Source organism: Pteropus medius, unplaced genomic scaffold (genome assembly GCF_902729225.1).
Source record: "Pteropus medius unplaced genomic scaffold, Ma_sr-lr_union100, whole genome shotgun sequence".
Lineage (NCBI taxonomy): Eukaryota > Metazoa > Chordata > Mammalia > Chiroptera > Pteropodidae > Pteropus > Pteropus medius.
Genome location: NW_024349802.1, coordinates 16,364,620 through 16,387,337, shown reverse-complemented (window position 1 = coordinate 16,387,337; position 22,718 = coordinate 16,364,620). Strand labels below are relative to the sequence as shown.

The window sequence follows — 22,718 nt, the reverse complement described above, 5'->3', positions numbered from 1 at the left end:
TTGCTCAACTACTTAGAGTTTCTGTGGTGGCAAATCAGACAACAGATTTAGAATTTTAAATTAAGAACTTAAAAAAAATGTTCATTGGGTTTTTTTAAGCATTTTATTTCATTTTATTATTAGTTTCAAGTATACAGTACATGGGTTAGACATTTATATAATTTATGAAACGATCCCCCCGATTACTCTATCACCCACCTGGTGCTACATGCAGACATTACATTACTGCAGACTACATTCCCTAGGCCATGCTCCCCATCCCGTGACCATCTCTCAACTACTAATTTGTACTTCTTTACCCGTTCACCCTTTTCTCCCAGTCCCCCAAACCCCTCCCCTCCGGCTGTCACCAGGTTGTCCTCTGTATTTGTGAGTCTGTTTTTGAATAGTTTGTTCTTTTTGTTCTTTAGATTCCACATATTAGTGAAATCACATGGTAATTACCTTTCTCTGTCTGACTTATTTCTCTCAGCACAATAACCTCTAGGTCCATGCATGTCATTGCAAGTGGTAGGATTTTTTTTTATGACTGAGTAATATTCCATTGTATATATATGAACCATAACTTCTTTATCAAATTGTCTGTTGATAAGCATCCTTTATTATATTTTTTAAACTGCTTTGTTGGGAGGAAGAAAATCAGTAGTCACCACCGTGGGATGAGAACATACCACCTTATCCCAGTTTAAAATATCAAAGTTAAAGATGTACTATCATATACAATTATAATTTAAGTACTTCTCTGAGATTGTCTTTTTGCCAAGAGATGAGAAGAAGCCTTAATGCACTCAGAGAAAGCCTTAATAACTCAGACCTCATGTCATTGAGAAGAGGAAGGAAAAGGTGGACCATGTAGCCTTAAGTAGCAAAGTCCAAAGACTTACTTGGAAAGGGTGCAACAATATACATTCGAAAGGAAATGTGAACTTATCTGGCTAAAAATACATGATCTACAAAAGGGTCACGTTATTTATTAAGGATGTCTTTAGTTGAGACATTAAACTCCAGCCCCTCAACTACCTCCACTCCCATCATTGACATAAGGCGCTGTCATATTCTGCAGGGCTAATGGGCTGATTCCTCATCTTTGGTGCCCCAGTCTGTGGACAGACACAATCAACATATTCGCATCTATATGCCCGCAAAGCTGTAAACGTTAGAGTTATGATGTAATTGTTTACCATCCCTCTAAGAGACAATTGGAGGAGATGGACACAGTGAGAAGTAAGGGTGAAAGCTGGCCTTTGATGCTATTAGCTTTTGTCACCAAACCTTTATTTGCAGTACTGTGAGGTCTGCTGTAGAAGCCACTGAGTATAACTGTTTCCTCTAGATTAAAATTGTCTCAGGCACTAAGATCTTAGAGGTTACCTTTTAATCAATTAAATTAGCTTGCAAATTTTGTTATTCCATTTATGTTCATAAACTTCATTTCCTTTTCAAGTATTTTAATTGATTGATTTGATAAATAAGTACTCTTTCAGTATCAATGAATTTTTATAAATTTAGTAAAATTGACAGACTTACTGTCTTTGATACTGCAACACTGATAATAACAGAGCAGCTCTAAACCTGAAGAGATAAGTGTAAATTGATTACTTGATTAACCATTTCAAATCTATTTACAAAGTTGTTATTTCAATAACTAAATTCCTTTGTTTATTATAATTATATAAAATTAGATATGTGTAGCCTCTATCTGTCTTTGAGATATAATTTGACATACCCTAAATATTTAAAATGAACAATTTCATAATTTTGGACATACGTTTGTTTACGCATTTGAAACCATCACCACGATCAACAAAATGAACATGTCCATCTCTCCTCAAATTTTCTCACGCCCCTTTATAAAGAATTCTCAAAATTTAACAATAACAATAGGATTTTAAGCCAAACTGAAAAATAGGCAAAAGATTTGAACAGATACTTGACTGAAACCAAACAAATAGCACATAAGCACATGAAAAGATGCTTGATATCATTAATAATTAGGGAAATGAAAAGTACAACTACAACAGATGCTATTACATAGCTAATAGAATGGCTATAATTAAAAAGACTAACCATATTGAGTGTTGTAGAAGATGTGAAGGAATTGGAACTCTCATACACAGCTGGTAGCACTGCAGAATGGACAAATCACTTTGGAAAAAAATAATTTAGCGGTTTCTTTAAATAGTTACACATATACCTACTGTTCGATCCAGCCAATCTGCTCCTAAGTATTAAATGAAGAGAAATGAAAGTGTACAGGCATACCTCATTTTACTGTGCTTTGCTTCATTGCACTTCACAGATATTGCATTTTTTACAAATTGAAGGTAAGACCCTACACCAGCAAAAAGATCATGACTTGCTAAAGGCTAAGATCAAGGTTAGTGTTTTTTAGGAACGAAGTGTTTTTTAATTAAGGTATGCACGCTGTTTTATTAACATAATGCTACTGCACACTTAACAGACTACAGTGTAGTGTAAATATAACTTTTATATGCATTGAGAAACCAAAAAATCTGTATGACTCAATTTATTGCAATGTTCACTTTGTTGCTCTGGTCTGGAACCAATGCCTCCAAGGTATGCCTGTATTTTTATGTAAAGACTTGTACTGGAAAGCTTGAAGCAGTTTCACTGTAATAGACAAATACTGGAATCAACTCAAATGTCTGTCAACAGGTGAATGGACAAACACATAGTGTTATATCCATACAACAGGATACTACTCAGTAATAAAAAACAAATGAACTATTTGTTTTTTTGCAATGATATGAGTGAATCTCAAAATAATCATGCTAAGGGAAAGAAACTAGACAAAAAATTACCTACTGTATGATCTTTTGTAAAACTCAAGAAAATGCAAACTAGTATGCACAGAAATACCTCAGAGATACTGCAGGTTAGTCACTTAGTAGCCGTCTCAGTTATCAGATGGATTGTTGCGGTATCCCAGTGCTTGTGTTCAAATAACTCTTATTTAACTTAATAATGTCCCCTAAGCCATTCACATAACTTTTATTACAGTATATTGTTATAATTATTCTCTTTTATTATTAATTATTATTGATAATCTCTTACTGTGCCTAATTTATAAATTAAACTTTATCACAGGCATGTATATATAGGAAAAGATATAGTATATACAGGGTTTGGTACAATCCATGATTTCAGGAATCTACTGGAGTACTTGGAATGTATCCCCTGCAGATAATGGGGGACTACTGGATATATATAATTTATATGTATATGTATGTATATATAATTCATTGATTATAACGGCACATTTGCCTGATTTTTTAAATTAAAGTTTTCACAGATACTTTATGCTTACAGTGGACCAATTCTAACTATATTCTCACTCTCCAGGGGTGCAATTCATTTTCCTCTCTGGCAGAGAAACTGTCTTTTTTTACTTCTCAGCATAGCAGAGGGGATAATGCTCCATAAATATTACTACAAGCAGAGGGAAAGGAAGAATTTGTGCACAGGTAGTGAGAAGCTGACAAATTGAAGAAACGAACACATTTAGTTATGGCTGAATGTAGGGCGCGGAAAGGGGAGTGGTATAAGATATGTAATAGCAAGCTTATACGCATTTCTGGAAAATCCTGCTGGGTATGAGTTCCACTAGCAAGCTCTATTGCCTCACTTGATTAGTATTTACTGATCTTTCAATTCACTTTGTAATTAAAAGTTTCACCTTCATCTTTAGGATGGATGAGAGTTTTAAAATAGTTCACAGTAATCCTCACTTACCTGTCGTCAGAAGTAGAGTACTCAAAGAAAGGATGGCCTTCTGTTTTCGTGTGGTTCTTTGCTTTGCTTTGTTTTTCATTATGTTTTGTTTCATTCAACAACCAAAATGCTCATGTCTTGATTCAGGGTTAGTGTATACTGAAGAAGAAACATGCCTCTCTTTCATACTGTCCTCCAGTTTCTCGCATCTATCATGTCATATTCTTTCCTTTCATTCACTTTTGAATATACCAAAATTTAAAGAAGTCCTGTTAATTCAAACTTTAGATTCTCTTTGAAATCCGTCATCTGCTCTTAATTGCTATCAACACCACCTTAATCCATGTCCTTGTTCTTCTGAAACCAAAACCATTTCAATTGTCTCTGTATTGATTTCTATGCTCTAGTCTCTTTCTTCCTTCTCATCCCACACGGGAGCACCAGGGTTATCTATTTGACATGCAAATATTATTGTTTCACTATTCTCTGAGTAATAGGGAACATGCAGAGGTCTTTAATTAAGGGAAAGTTCATAATCATTAGTGTTGCATAAATGTTCCTTCAAATCCAGCCCAGCAGACTTTACCAGTCTCCTCTCTGATAACTGCCCCTCACTACAATAACCTACACTCACACACTAGACTTTTTCTTTCCCTAAGCACTGTAAGTTCTTCCAGTCTTCTTGTCTTTGTCTATGCTACCACCTATGATTAGAATGACTTCCTTCTCTCTATCCACTTCCCTCTATCTTCTGTCTGCTTAACTACTTGAATGTCTTCTCTGATAGCTTCTTAGACTGTCTGCAGTAGAAGCATCTCTCCTTTCACCCCCAGGAAATTGTGTTTTCTTTAATGTGGTATTAGTCATATGACACTTAGTCGTACGTATGAGTTTTTATAGGGGTATCCTTTACTAGAATTAGCTTTGCAAAGCCTTCCACATGTCCTTTGCATCCTGATATGCCCAATACATATTATATTCAATATATGATATTTTTATATGATATAGATAACACAGCACCTTCTCCAGTAAGCAAAAAACGGATATAAGATAAACATCTAAAGAATGATTGTAGAATAAAAAAAAATGGGTCCATGGCATTAATCAATCTAAAAAAAGTATCTGAATCATGAAGACCTTTATTTGTCATGCTAGGAAGTATTGAGTGCATTCTATACATAATTGGCTGGGCTTTATAGAATTTAAGAAGTTTAAGCAGAAAAAATGCCTGATTTTATTTATTTTTCTTAGAACATTACTTTGATGACTTTGCCAAATATGGGTTAAAGGATAGGAATGAGGCTAGAAACCCAAGTGAAAAGCAATACAACAGATCACTGGCAGTTAAGTCAAGTAACCATAGAAATGGAAGGAATAGAGACAATGGTTATTTGGAATGTAAATAAAATTCATAGGATTTAGTGACTAATTGGATTTAGAGAGTGGATAGTGAAATATAGAAAGGATTAAGTTCCAGAGATCTAGAGTGTGAGAATAAATAGATGAAGATCCATCAGCCACACTAGAGATATAAAATAGAGGATATGTTTTAAGGGTAAAATCATTATCAATTTTGCACATGCTGAATGAGGGATTTGTGAGGAAGTTCTAGTTACTAAGTTCAAAACACCAAAATATTATAGGTGCCATATTGGGAATATGAATATGGAAAGTTTTTGTTCAAAATGAATTCAATGTATAAAAGAAAGCATGACACATCCAGCTTCCTGATACCACATAATTAATGCCATTCCAACAGAACAAAGTGCAATAGAAATAAAGGAAGTCAACAAAGCAAAGAAAATCTGCTGAGAACTTCGTGGGGTAGGTTAAGTTAGAGCTATATTTTGAAAAGTAAATTTATTCTTTCAGGAGACAAGAGACCTGGTCCTGTCCTCATGGTGCTTACATCTGCTTAGAGTTTGAGTCAGGTATTTAAACAGAATTATAATACAATCTTATGAGGTTTATAATAGAGAATTTCAGTGTTGGTTGGGACAGGAGACATTTTTGAAAAAATGATTAATAAGAGCAAAAATATTACAAGGCATATTCCTCTATGACCATTCATATCAAAATTCAGAAAGTAGAAGTTCAAATCCTATATCTGGTATCAACTACTGAAACTAAGTATTAAAAAATGTTATCCTATTCATGCAGACATTTGGGGGAATACAGTCTACTGGGAAACTTACAATATTAGCAACAGAAATTAATTATTAGACTTTTGCTGAGCTTCCCTCACTTTTGGTCCAATCCACTAAAATAACACAGGCATCTGATGAGTTATTTTGTGATCATGTGATATATCACAATCCCTTCATTGTAATTGCAATAATTATTCTGTGAAATGATTTTAATAAGCATCACATTCTTAAGAAGATACTCATTGAAAATTCCTTGAATGTGAAGTTGAGGAAAAAATAAAAGTTTTAATCTCATTTGTCATGCCTTATGATAATTTTATGTTTGATTTCATTTTTTATTTTTTTCTAATAGAAGATTTATTATAAAAGAGTATTTTGTGTCACAGGTGCTCCTTCAGGTTTATGGTGCCCAGGATCTGGGCCAGCCACGGTCCTAGTCAAGAGAAACATAAAGCTAAGCAGTCAGGTGAGCCCTCCTGGATCTCCAAGTTTGGCCTCATCCCTAGTACAGCATAATATAAAGGGAGTCTGAGCCTTCCATTCCAGTCTGTCATGGATTGGTTCCCCATGGAACTTAGGGCAATGATTCCTGCCTTTGAACTTTAGTTAGCTTTTCTGTTGAATCAGAAAATTGGAGCACATGGCCTCTCATCTCTCCTGCATCTAAACACCAATGATTTTAGTGACTAAGAAGTGCTGTAATAAAAATAAAGAAAAGAAAAACAGTGCGGATTCAAATCGCCCCTCTGCTACTTACTACATATGTGATCATGGGCAAATTATTTAAAATCTGCACCTTGCTTAACACATCTTTAAAATGGGAATGACAATAGCACCCACTCAACGAGTTACTGTGTAGGTTAAATGATACAATGCACACTTAGCTGTTAGCACAGTGGCTGGCATATAGTAATTGCTCAATAAATATTATAATTACCTGTCCTCTAGGGGCTTGCTCCCAAATATTAATTCATGTGGGTTAGCCCTGTTTTTTAAAGCCACCCACAAACATGACACATTGTATATAGCCAGAGCCACCTACATATATCTTAGCCCTCTTTTATCCTACTTCTGGGGCCCTCCACAATTGTTTGCCCTGCTCCTCACAGGTGTATCAAGCCACACAATCCCACCTCTTCCTGCTCTTCCCTGTTCCACTGGGAGTATTAGCCTTGATGCTGACCTAAGTCTGTGACCTGTGATAGATTTATCAGCTGGGCCGCTGGTGATGACTTTGACCACAAATTTTCATTGTCTGGTCTGACAAACTGAGCTTTGCACAGAAACAGACTCTGGCAGCCAAGTGGAACTGTCTACTTTGAACTGAAAGACTAGGGTTTCATTTCATGTTCCCTGAACCAGGTATTCCCATTCAACTCTGCGCTCATTATCCACCCACTGCTCTCAGATGTTGTGCCACCTGCTTTAGCTCACTCACAGCATTCTCTCTGTGCCATGGAAACCTTCCAATCAGCTCCTCTGAGTACTCTCAGCAAGACTGGCCTCATTATCCACTAAATCTCTAAATTTCTATTGCAAAATCCTTCCAAAAGCTGCTTTCCACTGGGTGGTTAGATTATTGGCACATATCATTTCAGTATTACTACTATAATAAGTAACTAAATTTCAGACACTTCCTTTGTCATTCTTCACAAGTAAATCTCTCACCCATTGTCACCAAGGAAACGTATAAAACAAATCGATTTAGTCTGCCTATTCCAGAAACAATTGACAATAATAATGATTATTCTTAAAATTAGTAGGTAATTTATACTGAACACTTACTAGTTTTTCTATTTGCTAAACTCTATGTCAAGCACTTTTTCCTCTTTTTTATTAAATCCTCAAACAATTCTAGGGGACAACTACTACTTTATTCTCACTTGAAGGGTGAAGAAATAAAACTGAGGGCTAGTGAGTTAAAGTTACTTGCCCAAGGTAACATGGCTAGTAAATGAATATCAGGATACAAACACTGTTCTGTTTGACTTTGAAACCCAAAGAGTAAAAGGAAAAACTATACATGCACATGCCTAATTCTGATACAAATGATATTGCTAAGAGCCATAACAGCAGTATTGATAGAGGACTATAGGGATCTAAAGCGAGACAGATCCCTTTCTGCTTGAGGAAAGAAAGAGAGAATGTTCACCTTTCATATCTGAGCATAGCTTTGAAGGATGGAAAGAAATTGAAAGCCTCTGAGAGAAAGAAGGGCAGGAACAGCATGGAGAGAAGAAGCAGTAGGACATAACAGTGAACATCTTACTTTGACTTGAGCCAAGCTCACACATAAGCACGTGATAAAAAATCACTTTTGAAAGAAATACTGAGATCAGAATGTGGAATGCCTTTAATATTAGGCTAAGATGTGTTTCTGAGTGAGGTTGTAAGCAAACTCACGCATTATCATGTCTGTGTTTTAGGGAGAATCTTCAATTAGTGAACAAATGATGTCATCTGAAGAGGGAAGAACATAGACAGGGAACCCTGCTAAGTTATTTCAAGAGTTTAGGTAAGAATTATGAGGGTCTAAGGTAGGAGGGAAAATAAAAGAAGAAGTGAAAACCAGGGAACGAAGGTGCAAGATGCTTCCTTCCAACGTTGAATTAAATGTAAAAAATTTTGTTTTCAAAAACTTCATAAGCTTTTTGGGAAGACAAGATGTATATAAAACAAAATTTAAAAAATATTTAAAATTTGGCAGTAAGTGGCACGTGAGTACAACGGAAGAATATATCAACTAAGGATGAAATTTCTGGGAAAGATTTTTAATAGAGGAATTTTTGACTCAATCAAAGGACATTTGGCAATGCTTGAATACGTATTCGGTTGTCACAGCTGGAGGGTTAAACTGAGTGGCAACTAATGGGTAGAGTCCAAGGAAGCTGCTAAACATCCTACAATGCACAGGACAGCTTCCTCCCACCCTTCTCCAACAAAGAATTACCTATCCAGAATTTTTCATAGTGTCGTGACTGAGAAACCTGCTTTAAAGGATTGCTAAATGATAGACATTGGGAAATTTATTTGACCTCTCTGACCCTGTGCTCTCATTTGTAAAATGGAGCAATAAGAGTAATAGTAACTCCTTCATAGGGTTCATGACAAGATTAAATAAGATGCTGGGTAAGCCTTTATCATATGGTAAGTGCTCAAGAAATCTCTATGAATATCATATTTTTTTTCCAAAAATGGGACCATGAAGAGAGAATAATTGAATTCATACTGGAAAATTTTAGCTCATCTGAAGCCACTGAGTCAAAAATATGTAACCCAACTCTGACTGCCCTACTAGACTCCTCTCCCACCACATGTTAAACTGCCTGCTATTTTCATTTGATTACCTCACCATTTTTCCAAACTGAAAGTTTACAAAATAGAATTCATAATATCCCTGCTAACTCACCTCCATTGTTTCCAGCAAAGACACATTCCCTTCTTACTGAGTAAAGGGACACAATACGTATGATTCAGGAGCACTGTCTTCACAATTACCAGTTGCCACGAATATGGCATATGTTGTGCAGCCTTAGAAGTTCAAGTCCTCTTGGCCTCAATTCCCCAACTACAAAGCTGAAGATGTTACCTGGGATAATCTAATAGGCCCCTTTCTGAACTAATACTTGTAGCGAGACTCCACTTTCTCTCTCTCTCTCTCTCCCACCTACCCCCACCTTACTCTACCACATAATGCCAACAAATACTGTCAATTCTTCTCTAGAAATGGCACTCACATTTGCCCACTTTTCCCCAATTCTAGTGGTAGCACACTAAAGCAAGTACTCAATAGCTTTTGAATATTTCAACAGATTCCTAACTGATCTCCCTGGCTCCAGCCTTTCTCTTCCCATCTACTGTACATACCACATGCATCCTCTTTACACGTTTCTTATATGCCGCACCTACTCATCATTCTTCAGTGACTCCCCACTGCATGTCTCACTCATTAAAACTCTTTTGCTTAGAATCCAAGGCTCTCCACGCTTCAACCCAGTCCCACCTCCAGTCCTGGCCTCCCATGGCTCCCCTCCGTCTACTACTTTCCAATCCAGACTTGCTTATCTTCTCATCAACACTCTAGCATGACATACTCATTTCTTTGAAGATTCCTTACATTGTTATGCCCTCTGAGATGCTTTCGTGCATATCCAAACCACTTGTTCTTCATTAGAGAAATATTAATCAAGGGCCTATTCAGACATAAGAAACATGTAGAACACTATGGTGGGGGGCAGGGAGAGGGGGGCGGAAAGCATGGTCTCTGCCCTTACAGAGCTTGCGGTCTAGGGGGAGAAGTGGACATTTACCGAGTAGTCACGTAAGTAAATGTGAAACTGTATCTGTGTTGAGTGTTACAACTAAGAGAGGGGTAGTGCTGTAAGAGAATAATGTGGGATATGACCTAGTCAAAGTGGGGTGGGTCCAGCAGAAGGTCAATAGGGCTGATATTTGCATATCTAGCTAACCAGGACATGAGGGAAAGGAAGCCCATTCTGAGCAAGCTCACAGTTTCACTGAGGTTTGTTTAGTTTATGCAGAAAGTGAATATGTGCTGATCCATTTGATCTTGATAGGTACTCTGCAATCTTAATAACAACCCATTGTATAGATGAGCAATTAGAGTTCAGAGATGTTAACTAGCTCATGCAAGGGAGAAAATCTGGAGCAAAACTGCGGTCTCTGATCCCTGGAGCAGGAGCTTTCCTCCCAACTACAGTCACTGCCCCTGCAGTTTGCAAAGTCCATTCACCTTTACCTAACAAGCAGCCCAAGTGTGACTTTTTCCCCAAAGCCATCTCAGTCCCCTCTGATCCATAATCAAAAATAACAAGAGCAAAGCAAATGCTGTCTTATAAACCAGGAAAATATCTATAACATAAATGACAGCAAAGGCTCACTATAAAAAAAACCTCATAAAATTAATAAGAAAAACAATCACAATCCAGTTCAAGAATGAAGAAAATTCATAAAAAAGAATATAAAGAGGTTAAGCAAATACAATAAAGAAAAGTCAGACTGCATTAGAAATCAAAGAAGTACATATAAAAAGGGAATAGCTTTTATCCATTAAACTAGTATTTTTTAATATAAAATAAAAGGAAAAGCTGTGAAACTTGCCAATAAAAGATGGCATTAATGTACGTTGTTGGTAAGAGCGTAACAAATATAGCAATTATATAGAATGTGCCATTCTAAATACTTTACATCCACTGTTATAATTATTTTCCATATATGAACTCAACTTTGTGAAATAGGTACAATTGTTATTTCTGTACTAGAGATGAGAGAGCTGAAGCACAAAAAATTAAATAACTTTCCCAACCACTAATTAAAATAATACGATTATCTGAAAATTACTTAGATGTTATACAACAAGAAAATGTAAAGTATCAATATTTGACCTAGTATAATAACTTTTTGGAAAGATTTATGGACAAATGTATTTAAAACAGTATTACCATTCAGATTTTCCTGATTTTTTCTCCACAGTTATGAATATGGATAATAAAATGAAAGAGTGAAAACTTGGAAATGATGAGAGAGAAACTGTTAAATATCTATATCGGTATGACAGAACATTATTCACCCTCCAAAATAATATGAATAAAAAATTTTGACTGACATAAGAAAATGTTCTAGAATATTAAATGTTAAGGGAGAAAAATAATACAAAATCATATATAGCATAATGATTCCAACTTTGTTTATAAAAAAATACTCAGTAAATATTTGAATGCAGCTGCAAAGAAAGTCAATGCCATCGTTGGCTTGTTGAAAAGAAATATATTACCTATAAATAAGGATATGGAACACCTCCTTTGAAGAAGCAGCTAAAATATTAATTTAAAAACAGAGGGGCAATCTTTTTTTCAAATGAGAATAGTGATATACATTAGAAGATATTATTGTCTTCATAAAATAGTTTAGAGGTTACAAGTTGGATTCCACTTAAATGTCATTAAAATGAATCACATCTGTGAGGCTTTTTCAGTATTATAGGAACAAAACTTAACTAAATCTGAGCTACTTGGCCAGGACTCTGTTCTTCAGGTTTGGCCAGTCTCTTTGACCCACTGGGGTTATGTCCAGCTGGCCCTCTGTGGTCATGTTGACTCTTTACAGTTTAAGAGTTTAGTAGAAATAGCCTCACCCTCTGGTCCACCCAAAGGAAAACCTGTAGCCATCTCCAAAATCTGAGAACTTTCCTTTCTATTCTGAGCCTATCTGGTCTTCTGAGATTCCAAACTAGCTACTGTCAACCCCATTTCTCTTCTCTTATGTGGGGCCTAGATATAATCCCTGTTCTGTGGAACGATCTTCACTGGTGTTGGAGACTGGATTGTATTCATGAACTACTAATGGAACCTGGCCTAGTTCAGACCCTAACTCCTGAGATCAAGAGCAAGCAAGACCCAAGCTCACAGAATGTGGTGAAGGAATTCTAAATCTCTGCTTTCTCACGTTCACTCTCATGATAAGTGGAGGCCATGTATCTTGGTCCAGTTACGTTATCCGTGTATCTCTACTACCTCATTTGAAAAATAGGTATAATTATAATACTTATCTCATTAGGAGCATGGCAAGTTTTTAGCACACAGATGTCAAGTCTATAAAGGTTAGCTACTAGTATGTTGATGACGAAGTGATAATGATCACCAGGAGGAGCCAGCCAATTCCCATTCAGAGTAAGTACAGAAATTCAACCAGACTGAATTTCTGGTTGTCTGTTTTTACCCATTATGTTATCTTCAGTACCTATCGCGTAGTGAATGGCAAATACAAATGAATGGATAGATGGACCTGGCAAACACCTTCCAGTGGCCCAGATTTTGGCATCCCCAGGGAGCAGTGCTCTCTTATATATCTGGGTAACGAGTGTGGGATTTCTGGAAGAGGCATCCTGGTAGCCACCTCCAGAATCAGTGTCTAGGTACGCTTTCCACATGTGGTGGCCTCTGTTCCTATATCTATGTAGCACTAGGCAGAACCAAGATTCCCAGCTAAAACTGACAGCGGCTTGTGGCCAGCACTGTCCAAGATCACCTTAGTCAAGGCTGAAATCTTCCAAATTTGTCTTCTCTCCAGTCTAACACTTAAATCCTCTCCATAATATTTATAGTAAATATGATCAGTGAATCCATGTTTGAGAATTACTAGCAATGAGAAGCTTGACTTCTAGAATAAAATCATCTTTCTAGGTAGTTATATAACTCACTATAATTTTGTCCTTTTATTCTAGTTTTAACCCCTTTGGGACCTTGAAAAATAAATATAATCCCTCTTTCACATCCAAAGTTTCTTTATTTGGCATGGCTCTTTGTAGGAGGATTAAGGATTGTTTATAGTTCAGTCTTTCCCAAATTATGTTTCAGGGGACAGTGCTGTTGAGATGCATTCCATGAAAATGGTGGTCTGTTTTCAAGTAAGTTTGCTGCTTACCAAAAACACAGGGTACATTCAGTGCTAGCAAGTACATGTTTTATTAGCAGGGGCAAGATGGTGATCTCACACGTGCACTGAAAAGGATTTCCACAGTGGATGAAAACACTGACTTTATAATGAAACTATCATCTCTGGTCCCTTCAGTATGAATATTTTCATGAAAAGGATCTAGTAATTCATTCTTGCTTACAATGACCCAGTCTCACTTGAAACCTCACAGAAAAGCAAGGAAAAGTGAACATTCTGTATTTAATTCATTCCCAGTCATTGAGGGTCAGCCCTAAGTCACGCCCAATCAGGAGGGTTTGTCAATTAGTCATCATCTTTAGGGAAGGGCCAGCCTGTCTACTCCCAATATAATTCACTTAGTTCTCATCAATGGCAATAGAATATTTCACCCTTCACTTAAAAGCTCAGCATATTTTAGATGAAAGAAAATCAGAAGTCAAGGAAGTCCACACCTACCCTTTCCCAGACACCTGGGAAGCTTTTGGTAGCCTTAGAGAAATTGTTTTAAAATGTACACATGATATAGCAACCTGTTTCACAAATTGTTTCTATCTTCCCAGAAATTACTCTAGTCCTATAGCAACCATTTATGTATTTTACATAGTTGTAATCATGATGCACATATAATTTCACATATGTTCACAAATCTTTCATACTCTATGGCATTTATATTTATCATACAATGTCTATTCAGGGAGTTCGCCCTGAGTGCCTGGAAGGTTAATTAACTTGAGGCTACTTCAAATACTTACGATGATAGAATGTTAAAATAAACATTTTTGTACAGAAAGATCTTCCTTGTCTTTATTTTCTTAGTATAGAGTTTTATGAGTGGGATTATTGACCTAAAAAAGCATTAACAATCTAAGGCAAAGTAATCTTTTATTATGCTATACTAATTTATAATGATACCAAGAAGTATTAGAATTAGGGTAAATAATGTTTTAGAATGCACATTTTATTACAATTTTACTAACATTGTAAAATATATTTTTATTTTACATTCATCTATGTAACAGCACTTTCACAAAACTTAGAGAAAAAGAATATATCATAATTTTTTTCTAAACACTGCAAAATATATGCACATAGAAAGACATCCTCAAATAAGTCTTTAAAAATACTTCTACAAATGCCTTGAAAAATTTGTATGATTTAAATGAGACTTTCTGGTAGACAGAATTCTAAGAAGGCCTGCAATATTCCCACCCCATGTTGCAAATACCCTGTGAGTACATTTGAGTGTGGCAGGTCTTATAAATACGAGACCAAACCACCACCAAGATCAGGCTATATTATATGACAAAGTAAAGGGATTTTGCAGGGGTAATTAAATTCCCTGAACTATTAACTCTAAGTAAATTAAAAGGAAGATAAGCCTAGGTGAGCCTGACCAAATCAGGTGAACTCTTGAAAGAGGGTCTAGAGTAAGGTCAAAGATGGAAGGTCAGAAAGATTTAAAGCAGTAGCATACACACTCCTGCATATCTTGAAGAATCATATTGTCATATTTTGAAGAGGGATGAAAGGTGACCTCTAGAAGCGGAGGACCTCAGTTCGACAGCTGCGAAGAACTAAATTCTGTCAACAACCAGTGACTTTGGAAGAAAACCCAGAGCCTCAGGTGAGATTTAAGTATCAACTGACATCTTGATTTCAGTCTAGTGAGATTGAACTTGAGACCCATCTAACCCATGCCTGATCTCCTGACTCACAGAAATGGTGTGGTAATAAATGTGTGTTATTACAAGGCAGTAAGTTGGTGATAATTTAGTACTCAATGATAGAAAACAAATACAGACCTAACAACATATTAAAGGCAAACAAAAACAAAAACAAAAAACAAACCATATAGTTATTTAAAAAAATCAACATTAGAGGGGAAAAAATAAAATAAAACATTAACTGCAAATGGGAAGAGTTAGAGTTAATAATCATTTTAAATTAATATAATGCTTTGGAGAAGTTGAATTCATAAAGACCAATAAAAAATGCAGTTAAAGATGGGGTTTCATTCTTAAGATTAAATAAAACAAAAATGTACCAATAAAAATAGTATTTTTTCCTATAAAAGTAAAATATTTTATATGAGTATAAATAATTTTATTAACAATGTTTAAAATTGTTTTTAGAAATAACAGCATAGAAAAAAGAATCTTTCTCTTCACAATTTTAAATATAAAATTAAATAGAAGATAGTCTATGTACTAATAAGCAAAAAATAAATAAATATAAATAAATCCAAGAAAGTATATAAAAAGATAACAAAAGTCAAATTATGAAGTTATTCGGTAAATATAAACGATCTAAATTTCCCTAATCAAAGACGAGGAATCTCCAACTGTATCCGAAAGAACTTTAGCAACAATGCCTTTAATGACATTTCTAAAACAAAATTATAAATTAATTATTTCCCTTAAAAGGCTGGGGAAAAATGAAAGAAAAAAAGTCATGTTTAAACAAAAGAAGAACAAGGTTGCTAATATCAACCTCGGGGGAAAAAGAAGAAATTGAATAAAACATAGTAAGTTTAGTAGGCTTATTTTATAGTAATTGAAGTTATAATAATTTAAAAATGTACAAAACTTTATGAATGGAAAGAATGTGTAAAGCAAAACATATTATACATATTTAAAGAATGATCAGAGATAGTTTTATATTAGTGCAATGAAATTAATATATTGCAGATAAAACAGAAACTCAGGACAAAAGCAGACCATTGAAGAATACTTAAAGTTTAAATCCTATACACCAGAATTTATAGACTCTGGTCAAAGAATTACTTATAGCAAAAATAAAATAAAGCCACACCACAAGAAAATAAACAGAAGAAAATAAATTATATCAAAACTGGTATGTTTAATTTAGAAATTATAAGCACATTTAAATTAATCAAACCCCATTCCTTAAATATGACTAGCTATATAGACCAAATTCATGGAATCTAATCAAAGAAAAAGAAGTAGAATAAACTTTAGAAAATCGAAGTGAGGTTTAGTAAAATGGTCACTTAAAAGATCATGAGTTTTTCAAATAGTGCCATTAACATGGGTGATTTTGTATCAAAAAATCCAAAATATCAAAAATACAATGCAGGGAGCTGAATAAGCCTAAAAATTATAAAGAATATATAACTTAATCAAGGCAACTGTCTTTTTTATATTTTATGATAGAAGCAGTAGTCATATTTAGAGTCCTTTCTAAATTAAGGAAAGGGCCTTTGTGTGTTAAGCCTTTTACATGTTTTATAATTTTCTTAAAACTGCTATTTAAGTGTATGTCCTGATTTTATGCTATAAAATAACTTTCATTATTTCCTCAAGTGTGTGTGTAAATATATATTCTTGGCACCAATAGAATAAATAAGGACGATGTGATGCTCATAAGACTCCGGCTAGTCACTAAGAACAATCATAGTGAGTACACTGTGGTTGTCTTCACTTCTTCCATGAGTATTTTTTGGTAGTGGACCATGTAGATTTTTATAAGGTTTAATATACTTTATGTAGCCTGTAATAAAAAGCTCCATTTCTTTTTTCTTTTTTTTAAATTTTATTATTAGTTTCTAGTATACAGTACATTGGTTAGACATTTATTAGTGTATAAAATGATCCCCCAATTGCTCTTTCTCTGCTCTAGCTCTCCACCTAGTCATTAATGCTAACTGCATTCCCTATGCAGTGCTCCCCATCGCCATGACCATCTATCAACTACTGACTTGTACTTCTTTAACCCTTCACCCCTTTCTCTTAGTCCCCCAACACCTCTCCCCTCTGACATTACCAGATTGTCCTCTCTATTTGTGAGTCTGCTTTTGATTTGTTTGTTCTTTTTATTCCTTAGATTCTGCATGTAAGTAAAATCCTATGGTATTTCTCTTTCTCTGTCTGACTTATTTCACTCAGCATAATAACCTCTAGCTCTATGCATGTTGTCCTTTGTGTGAGAAAGCATCATGGATCTAGGGCTGAAGGACAGGTCAGACGATGGCTTTATTTTTGCTTTTCATTTGTTTACAAACATCCCTAGAGAGCAGAACCATGAGGACCTTAAACTTTAGGGTAAGGAAGACCCAAGCTGTTGAACTTCTCTGAGCTTAATATCCTCACCTGTAAAACAGGGCTAAAAATTCCTTGTTTGTTTGCTTTGAGACTTAAGAGCAACAAGGACTGCAACTGAAACAATACATGGGAATTGTGCTTTTCTTTTTCTTTTTCAGGATTTTTTTAGAGGGGTCGTTCTGGTGCTGCAGTGTATCTACATGCTTGCTCATTCTCTCTCATTCTTTTTCTCTCTCTCCCCAACCCCAAGCCCTCCCTTTCTACTCCCACACAACTCACTCCTCATTATGTAAAGAATAACACACTGATGCTTACCTAGAGGCTGATGAGGGGGAAAATCATGGATGTGGCATATAAGGAACAGGCTCACAAAACGCTTAAGGGCCCCGGTCTATCTATGCTTGACTCTTGGAACATTTACTTGCCAACTCTGTGAACTTGGATAAATTCTTTAACTCTTCTCTGCCTCATATAGAAAATACAAAAGATAATAGTAGCTCCCTCATAGAAATGCTATGAGTATTACATGAGTTAACATAAGTCAGCACTTGGACAGCAGGGTGACACATAGTTCATGTTTAATTAGTGCTAGTTATTATTCTGACATACGCAGTCTTTAAATATATGTTGAATAGAAATGTTCATTGCTGAGTATAATCCACATATTCCAGGCTTCACCATGATAAGACAAAAACATAAGGTCACACTTCCTTTTTATAACCAAAATGTGATGGAACTAATGACCCTCAGATCAAAAATCATACATCCTCTATAAGTCCCTCAACTATTTCTGAGATTTTTTCCCATTACTGCTATTTATGGCATTAGAAAATAGAAGTTCTAGTCCATCTGCCCTCAAATCTTTTTCATGCCATCGCTCTGTAGTCTCTATTACCAGTGACCCTTGGGAATCATAATCTTGTTGGATACCGTTATTGTCCAAAGGAGATCACCAATGCCATTCTTTTCTGGGATCAACTGAGCAGGTGTTTTTCCCCAAACTGTTTTGCCTTTGCTACTCAAAACATCCTTGAACAAAAGCTTTATTTTTTTAAACTATAATTTACTGAAGCTTTGTGGATAATGAAAGTAAAATACTGAGAATAATAGGTTCTTTGCATGGGCAGTTCCTCTTAATTCAGGGATCATCTAAAATGCCATCTTCTCAGAGAGACCTTGCCAAATCATCCCTTAATGCATCTTCCTGTTACGACTTCCCCTCCTCCTCCTTTTATTCTTTACTATACATATAATTATGTTTACTTGCTTATCTAGTCTCTTGTTTTAGAAAGAAAGTTCGTGTTCATTCCTGAGTCCTTAGAGCCTAGATTAGGAGATGTCTTATGGTAGGAAAGCGATACATATTTCTCATAAGAAAGGATGAGTGAATAAATGAACGAAAGAATGCACAGAACCAGACAGGCCTTAGGGTGTAGCTAATTATTGCTCATTTTTCAGATATCAACTTGCACATGACTTCCAGGCAGGGTCTTCCATGACCCACTAGATAAGATAAACTCTCCCCACGACATGATCCCTCTGTACTCTTTATTTATCGAAAATCATTCATTCAAGTATCTGTCTTCCCTGCTTTATTGTCAGGGTAGGAATTATATCTGTTTCCAATCATACTGTGTCCCCAGCTTCTAACCAAGTTCACGCCATGTAATTGGTGCTTAATAAACTTTTTCTGATAAAATAATTCTTAAAAAGAGTATTCAAATTGATGACATAACATACAATGAAGAAGTAGCTTTCTTAATTTAATGGAAAACGCAAAATCAAAATTATGTGAAGAAATCATTCTAATATAAAGCCAACCTGCCCAACTGTTTTTGCAAATCATTTTTCTTGACTCTTTACATCCCTCGCTTATGAGTCATTCTGTTCCCGCCATTACTAAATGTTACAAATTCCTCCACTGTAATAATAATAACCTTTCTGAATACCACTTAGCAATGAATGTGTCATTTAACTCATCAAGTACTAATGCCTTCCATTAACAAATCTCATGACTAAGGAAAATAGTTTCTCCATGTGTACTTTCACATTATTCTATGAGGGGCAAAAAATGATAATAGTCATTGCTGGTATTGTTACATTTAGTGTCATCAGAAGAAAGCAACCTTCAAAGTGACGTGTCTTGGGAGTCAACCTGCCTGCGGTTTCTCAGTGTTCAGGAATGTGAAGATGATAGCACATCCCACCTCGGTTTCCATGGCCTAAGTGGTAAAACAGCCCCTCGGCTATTTTGATGCTTAGAGTTTAACCCCTAGTTTTCAAATAGGTTCACGCAAATGGCAAATACCATTTAATTAAATAAAGGAAAATCACAATTTTTCAAATAATAAATGTATAAATTAATTCTATAGAAATATTATTATATTATTTAATTTTATGGCAATGTCTCTCAGCCTAGAAGCATACTTTGTTTCTGCTTTGAAAAAAATATTTTTTTACAGTGCCACAGTTACCCATTATACAGTGGATATAATAATGTCTATTAAGTTCGGAGACATGCCCTAAGTAAAGGGAATTAGTGATCATGATCATAATTATAGCTCCCACTTATAGTTTATTATGTGCTAAGGATTAAATATTTTATCTACATAAGCTAAATAAACTTTACAGAAACACTATGGTACTGACAGATTTCCAAAAAATGTTTAAAATAAAGGACCAAGGCATAAGAGATTAGATCACTTGCCAGTAAGAACCACCACAGTGTAAAACTCTAGTTGGCACCACTGAAGTTGTAGTTTCTATGTATGACAGCCCCTGGAATCCTGCAGCTACATGGCCCTGAGTGCCAGAGCCAGAATTGAAATCAAGCTCTTAAACATAATGCCTTACCACATGGTTAGCTATAAAGTACAGCAATGATGCAAAAATATTACCTAGTACCTTCATAAACCATTATAAATATTACAATCATTATTTTTATTATGATGTCTTGCTTAGGAGAAAGTATGTTAATTAAATGCATTTAGAAAAGAAAAATGGATGTTAAATTTACCAGAAACTCTAATTCAAAAAAAGACCATTTAGTCAAGCTTGGAAGAATCACCAGTTTGACTCAAATAGGGCAAAGCTTAAATTAGCATGGGAGTTCCATAGCTTTTCTTGTTAACCTCATCTGATGAACTATGATTATGTTTTGTTGGTTCAGAGTACAACAGATATAGAAGCAGCAATATTATGTGTGTTTTATGCACAGAAAAGCAGAGATTCTAGTTACACCTTCTCAGCAAACCTTTTGTAGTCCAAGTTTCAAGAAAATGGTATGTATATTAAAACAAGACTTAATACAAACTTAAAATCTCTTTTTGTCTCCTTAAAAACAATTCAGGATGATCTAATAATAATAACTACTTATATTTAGGGGTTGCAATGTGCCAGGCTCTGTACTAACAATGTTATATTGATTACCTAATCTAACTAACCCAAACTAAGAGTTATTCATATCATTATGATTCCATTTTGCAGATGCAGAAACTGAGGCACGAAGGCATTATATAACTTGCCATAGGTCATACAAGCTAGCTAAGAAATAAAAGTGACACTAAAACAAGGCAATGTAGACTCCAGTGATAATTCTCTGAAATGTGTCACCATCTTGAAAAGGGATTGATTCTAGAATCACTCCTGAGAACTGATTCCTTCCAAACAAACTACTTACTAGTCTTTGAAAACACACTATGCTTTATTTAGCCTTTGAGTTTCTCTCCATGTCATTGTCTCTGTCTGAAATTCTACTTTCATGAACTATTAAATAGCTCTATAATTAGAATTCTAGATCTAGGCCACTCTTCCTCATGAAACTCTTTTTCCTTAGATTTTTTTTTTTTTAATCACATGCTACCTTGTGTTATAGGTATGTGGGGACACGAATCATAGTCTTTCTGTTTCTTCCAATGCCGAGAACTGTCATTATTCCAGTATCTTCCAATTTCAAGAGCAAGCAGCCATTTTATAATTATTTGCAGTGCAAATAAAATAAAGAATAGAAAGAGAAAAGCAATTGATCCATTTGATCAGGGAAGAATGTACTTAGTTAAATCAGACCATAAACATCTCCAAGATTTTAAAAGCAAGGTGTGCCAGGACCATAATCACCAGAAGAACAGGTGCAACTGTTCTGGCAGCTTTGACTTGGTAGTTCAGAATTCTCCCTTCCCTCTGGGTTTTTCTCTTTGACATCTGCTGCCATTTCTATGCTAGAATCACGTAGAGCCTGCACCTTCCCCATCTACAATTGTGTCCCTGCATGGACCAAAATCTTTTTTTCTTTGCTAATCTTAGTATGAAAGACGTGGAGTAGCATTTTTTTTTAAAATAAACATCTTCATCGGCCTATGCCAAATAAAAAATAAGATAATTTTAGGGAATAAAATTTAACAAGTTTCAAAATGGAGTTTCTGGTTCTTAGCTATTAAAAGTAGCAATATATTATCACTTTGCCAAATAGTTTACATTTATTACTTCATCTAAATGAGAAAGGTACTATTCTTATCTCCATTTTATATTTGACAAAGAATTTAAGTAGCTTGTCTAACTACACACGGTTAATGATAGAACAGGAATTCGAACCCAGTTTTGCCTGATCTTAAAGTCATTTCTAGTAACCATTATGTTACACTGAGTCTCCCAACTCCTTAATCCTAAAGAAAGCTCCATCAGCTTCCTGTGTCATTTCTTTTCTGTCCTCTTTAGTTGGGTCAGTACCATTGCCTTCCTTGTTGGTCTTGTTTAATTCCCTAAATGATTTTAGAGGAGGCTATAGTAATTTTTTTTTACTCCTTTGTTTTTCTCATTCATAATTCCCAGAACCCAAAAGCTTCTTTCATTTCTAGAAGAAGTTAGAGAGAAAAGAATAGAGAACCAAAGCTTGGGCATGATTCTGGAGACTTCTTCCACAAGCTAGCAAGGTGTAGACTGCAGAAGTGATTTTTCTTCCTCACGCAAGCTATTATCTGTGTTTACTTGTCCCATTCCAGGAACTGTCACTCAGGCAAGAGTCTCCATGCATCCAAACGTATGCAGGGAGTGGGTTTTATTATTAATAATAACAACAACAATGACAATAATTTGCATTTATTGGAGTCTTCTATTTTTCTCAGTACTTGCTAAATGTTTCATATTATTTATCCTATTTAATTCTCACATCTATACTATGAACTAGATACTACTATCACCATTTTGCAACTGACGAAACTAGAGCTCATATATATTAAAGTAATTTTGTCACTAATTCTGTAAGGTGGAGTTTGAACACTGGTCTCTCTGACTCCAAAGCCCTTGCTCTAAACCTTTGTCCCATATT

At 35.3% G+C, this 22,718-nt stretch overlaps 2 protein-coding genes across 4 annotated transcripts in view; one reads left to right on the top strand and one right to left on the bottom strand.

Annotated features, from left to right (window-relative positions):
• The window catches only part of SPINK5 (serine peptidase inhibitor Kazal type 5), a 118,253-nt gene extending 108,442 nt beyond the window's left edge, over window positions 1–9,811 (bottom strand). For both annotated transcript variants that reach the window (XM_039836475.1, XM_039836479.1), the window contains exon 1: window positions 9,747–9,811. The gene's annotated coding sequence lies outside the window, so the exon portion shown is untranslated. The remainder of the gene's footprint in view (window positions 1–9,746) is intronic.
• Window positions 9,812–9,875: 64 nt separating this feature from the next.
• Window positions 9,876–22,718, top strand: part of CUNH5orf46 (chromosome unknown C5orf46 homolog) — a 58,595-nt gene continuing 45,752 nt past the window's right edge. Inside the window, exons 1-2 of one of the 2 annotated variants that reach the window (XM_039836480.1) lie at window positions 9,876–10,200; window positions 12,456–12,568. In XM_039836480.1, the coding sequence (XP_039692414.1) occupies window positions 12,532–12,568 (37 nt within the window). In that variant the 5' untranslated portion in view covers window positions 9,876–10,200; window positions 12,456–12,531. The remainder of the gene's footprint in view (window positions 10,201–12,455; window positions 12,569–22,718) is intronic. The other variant, XR_005647303.1, reaches the window with a different exon arrangement.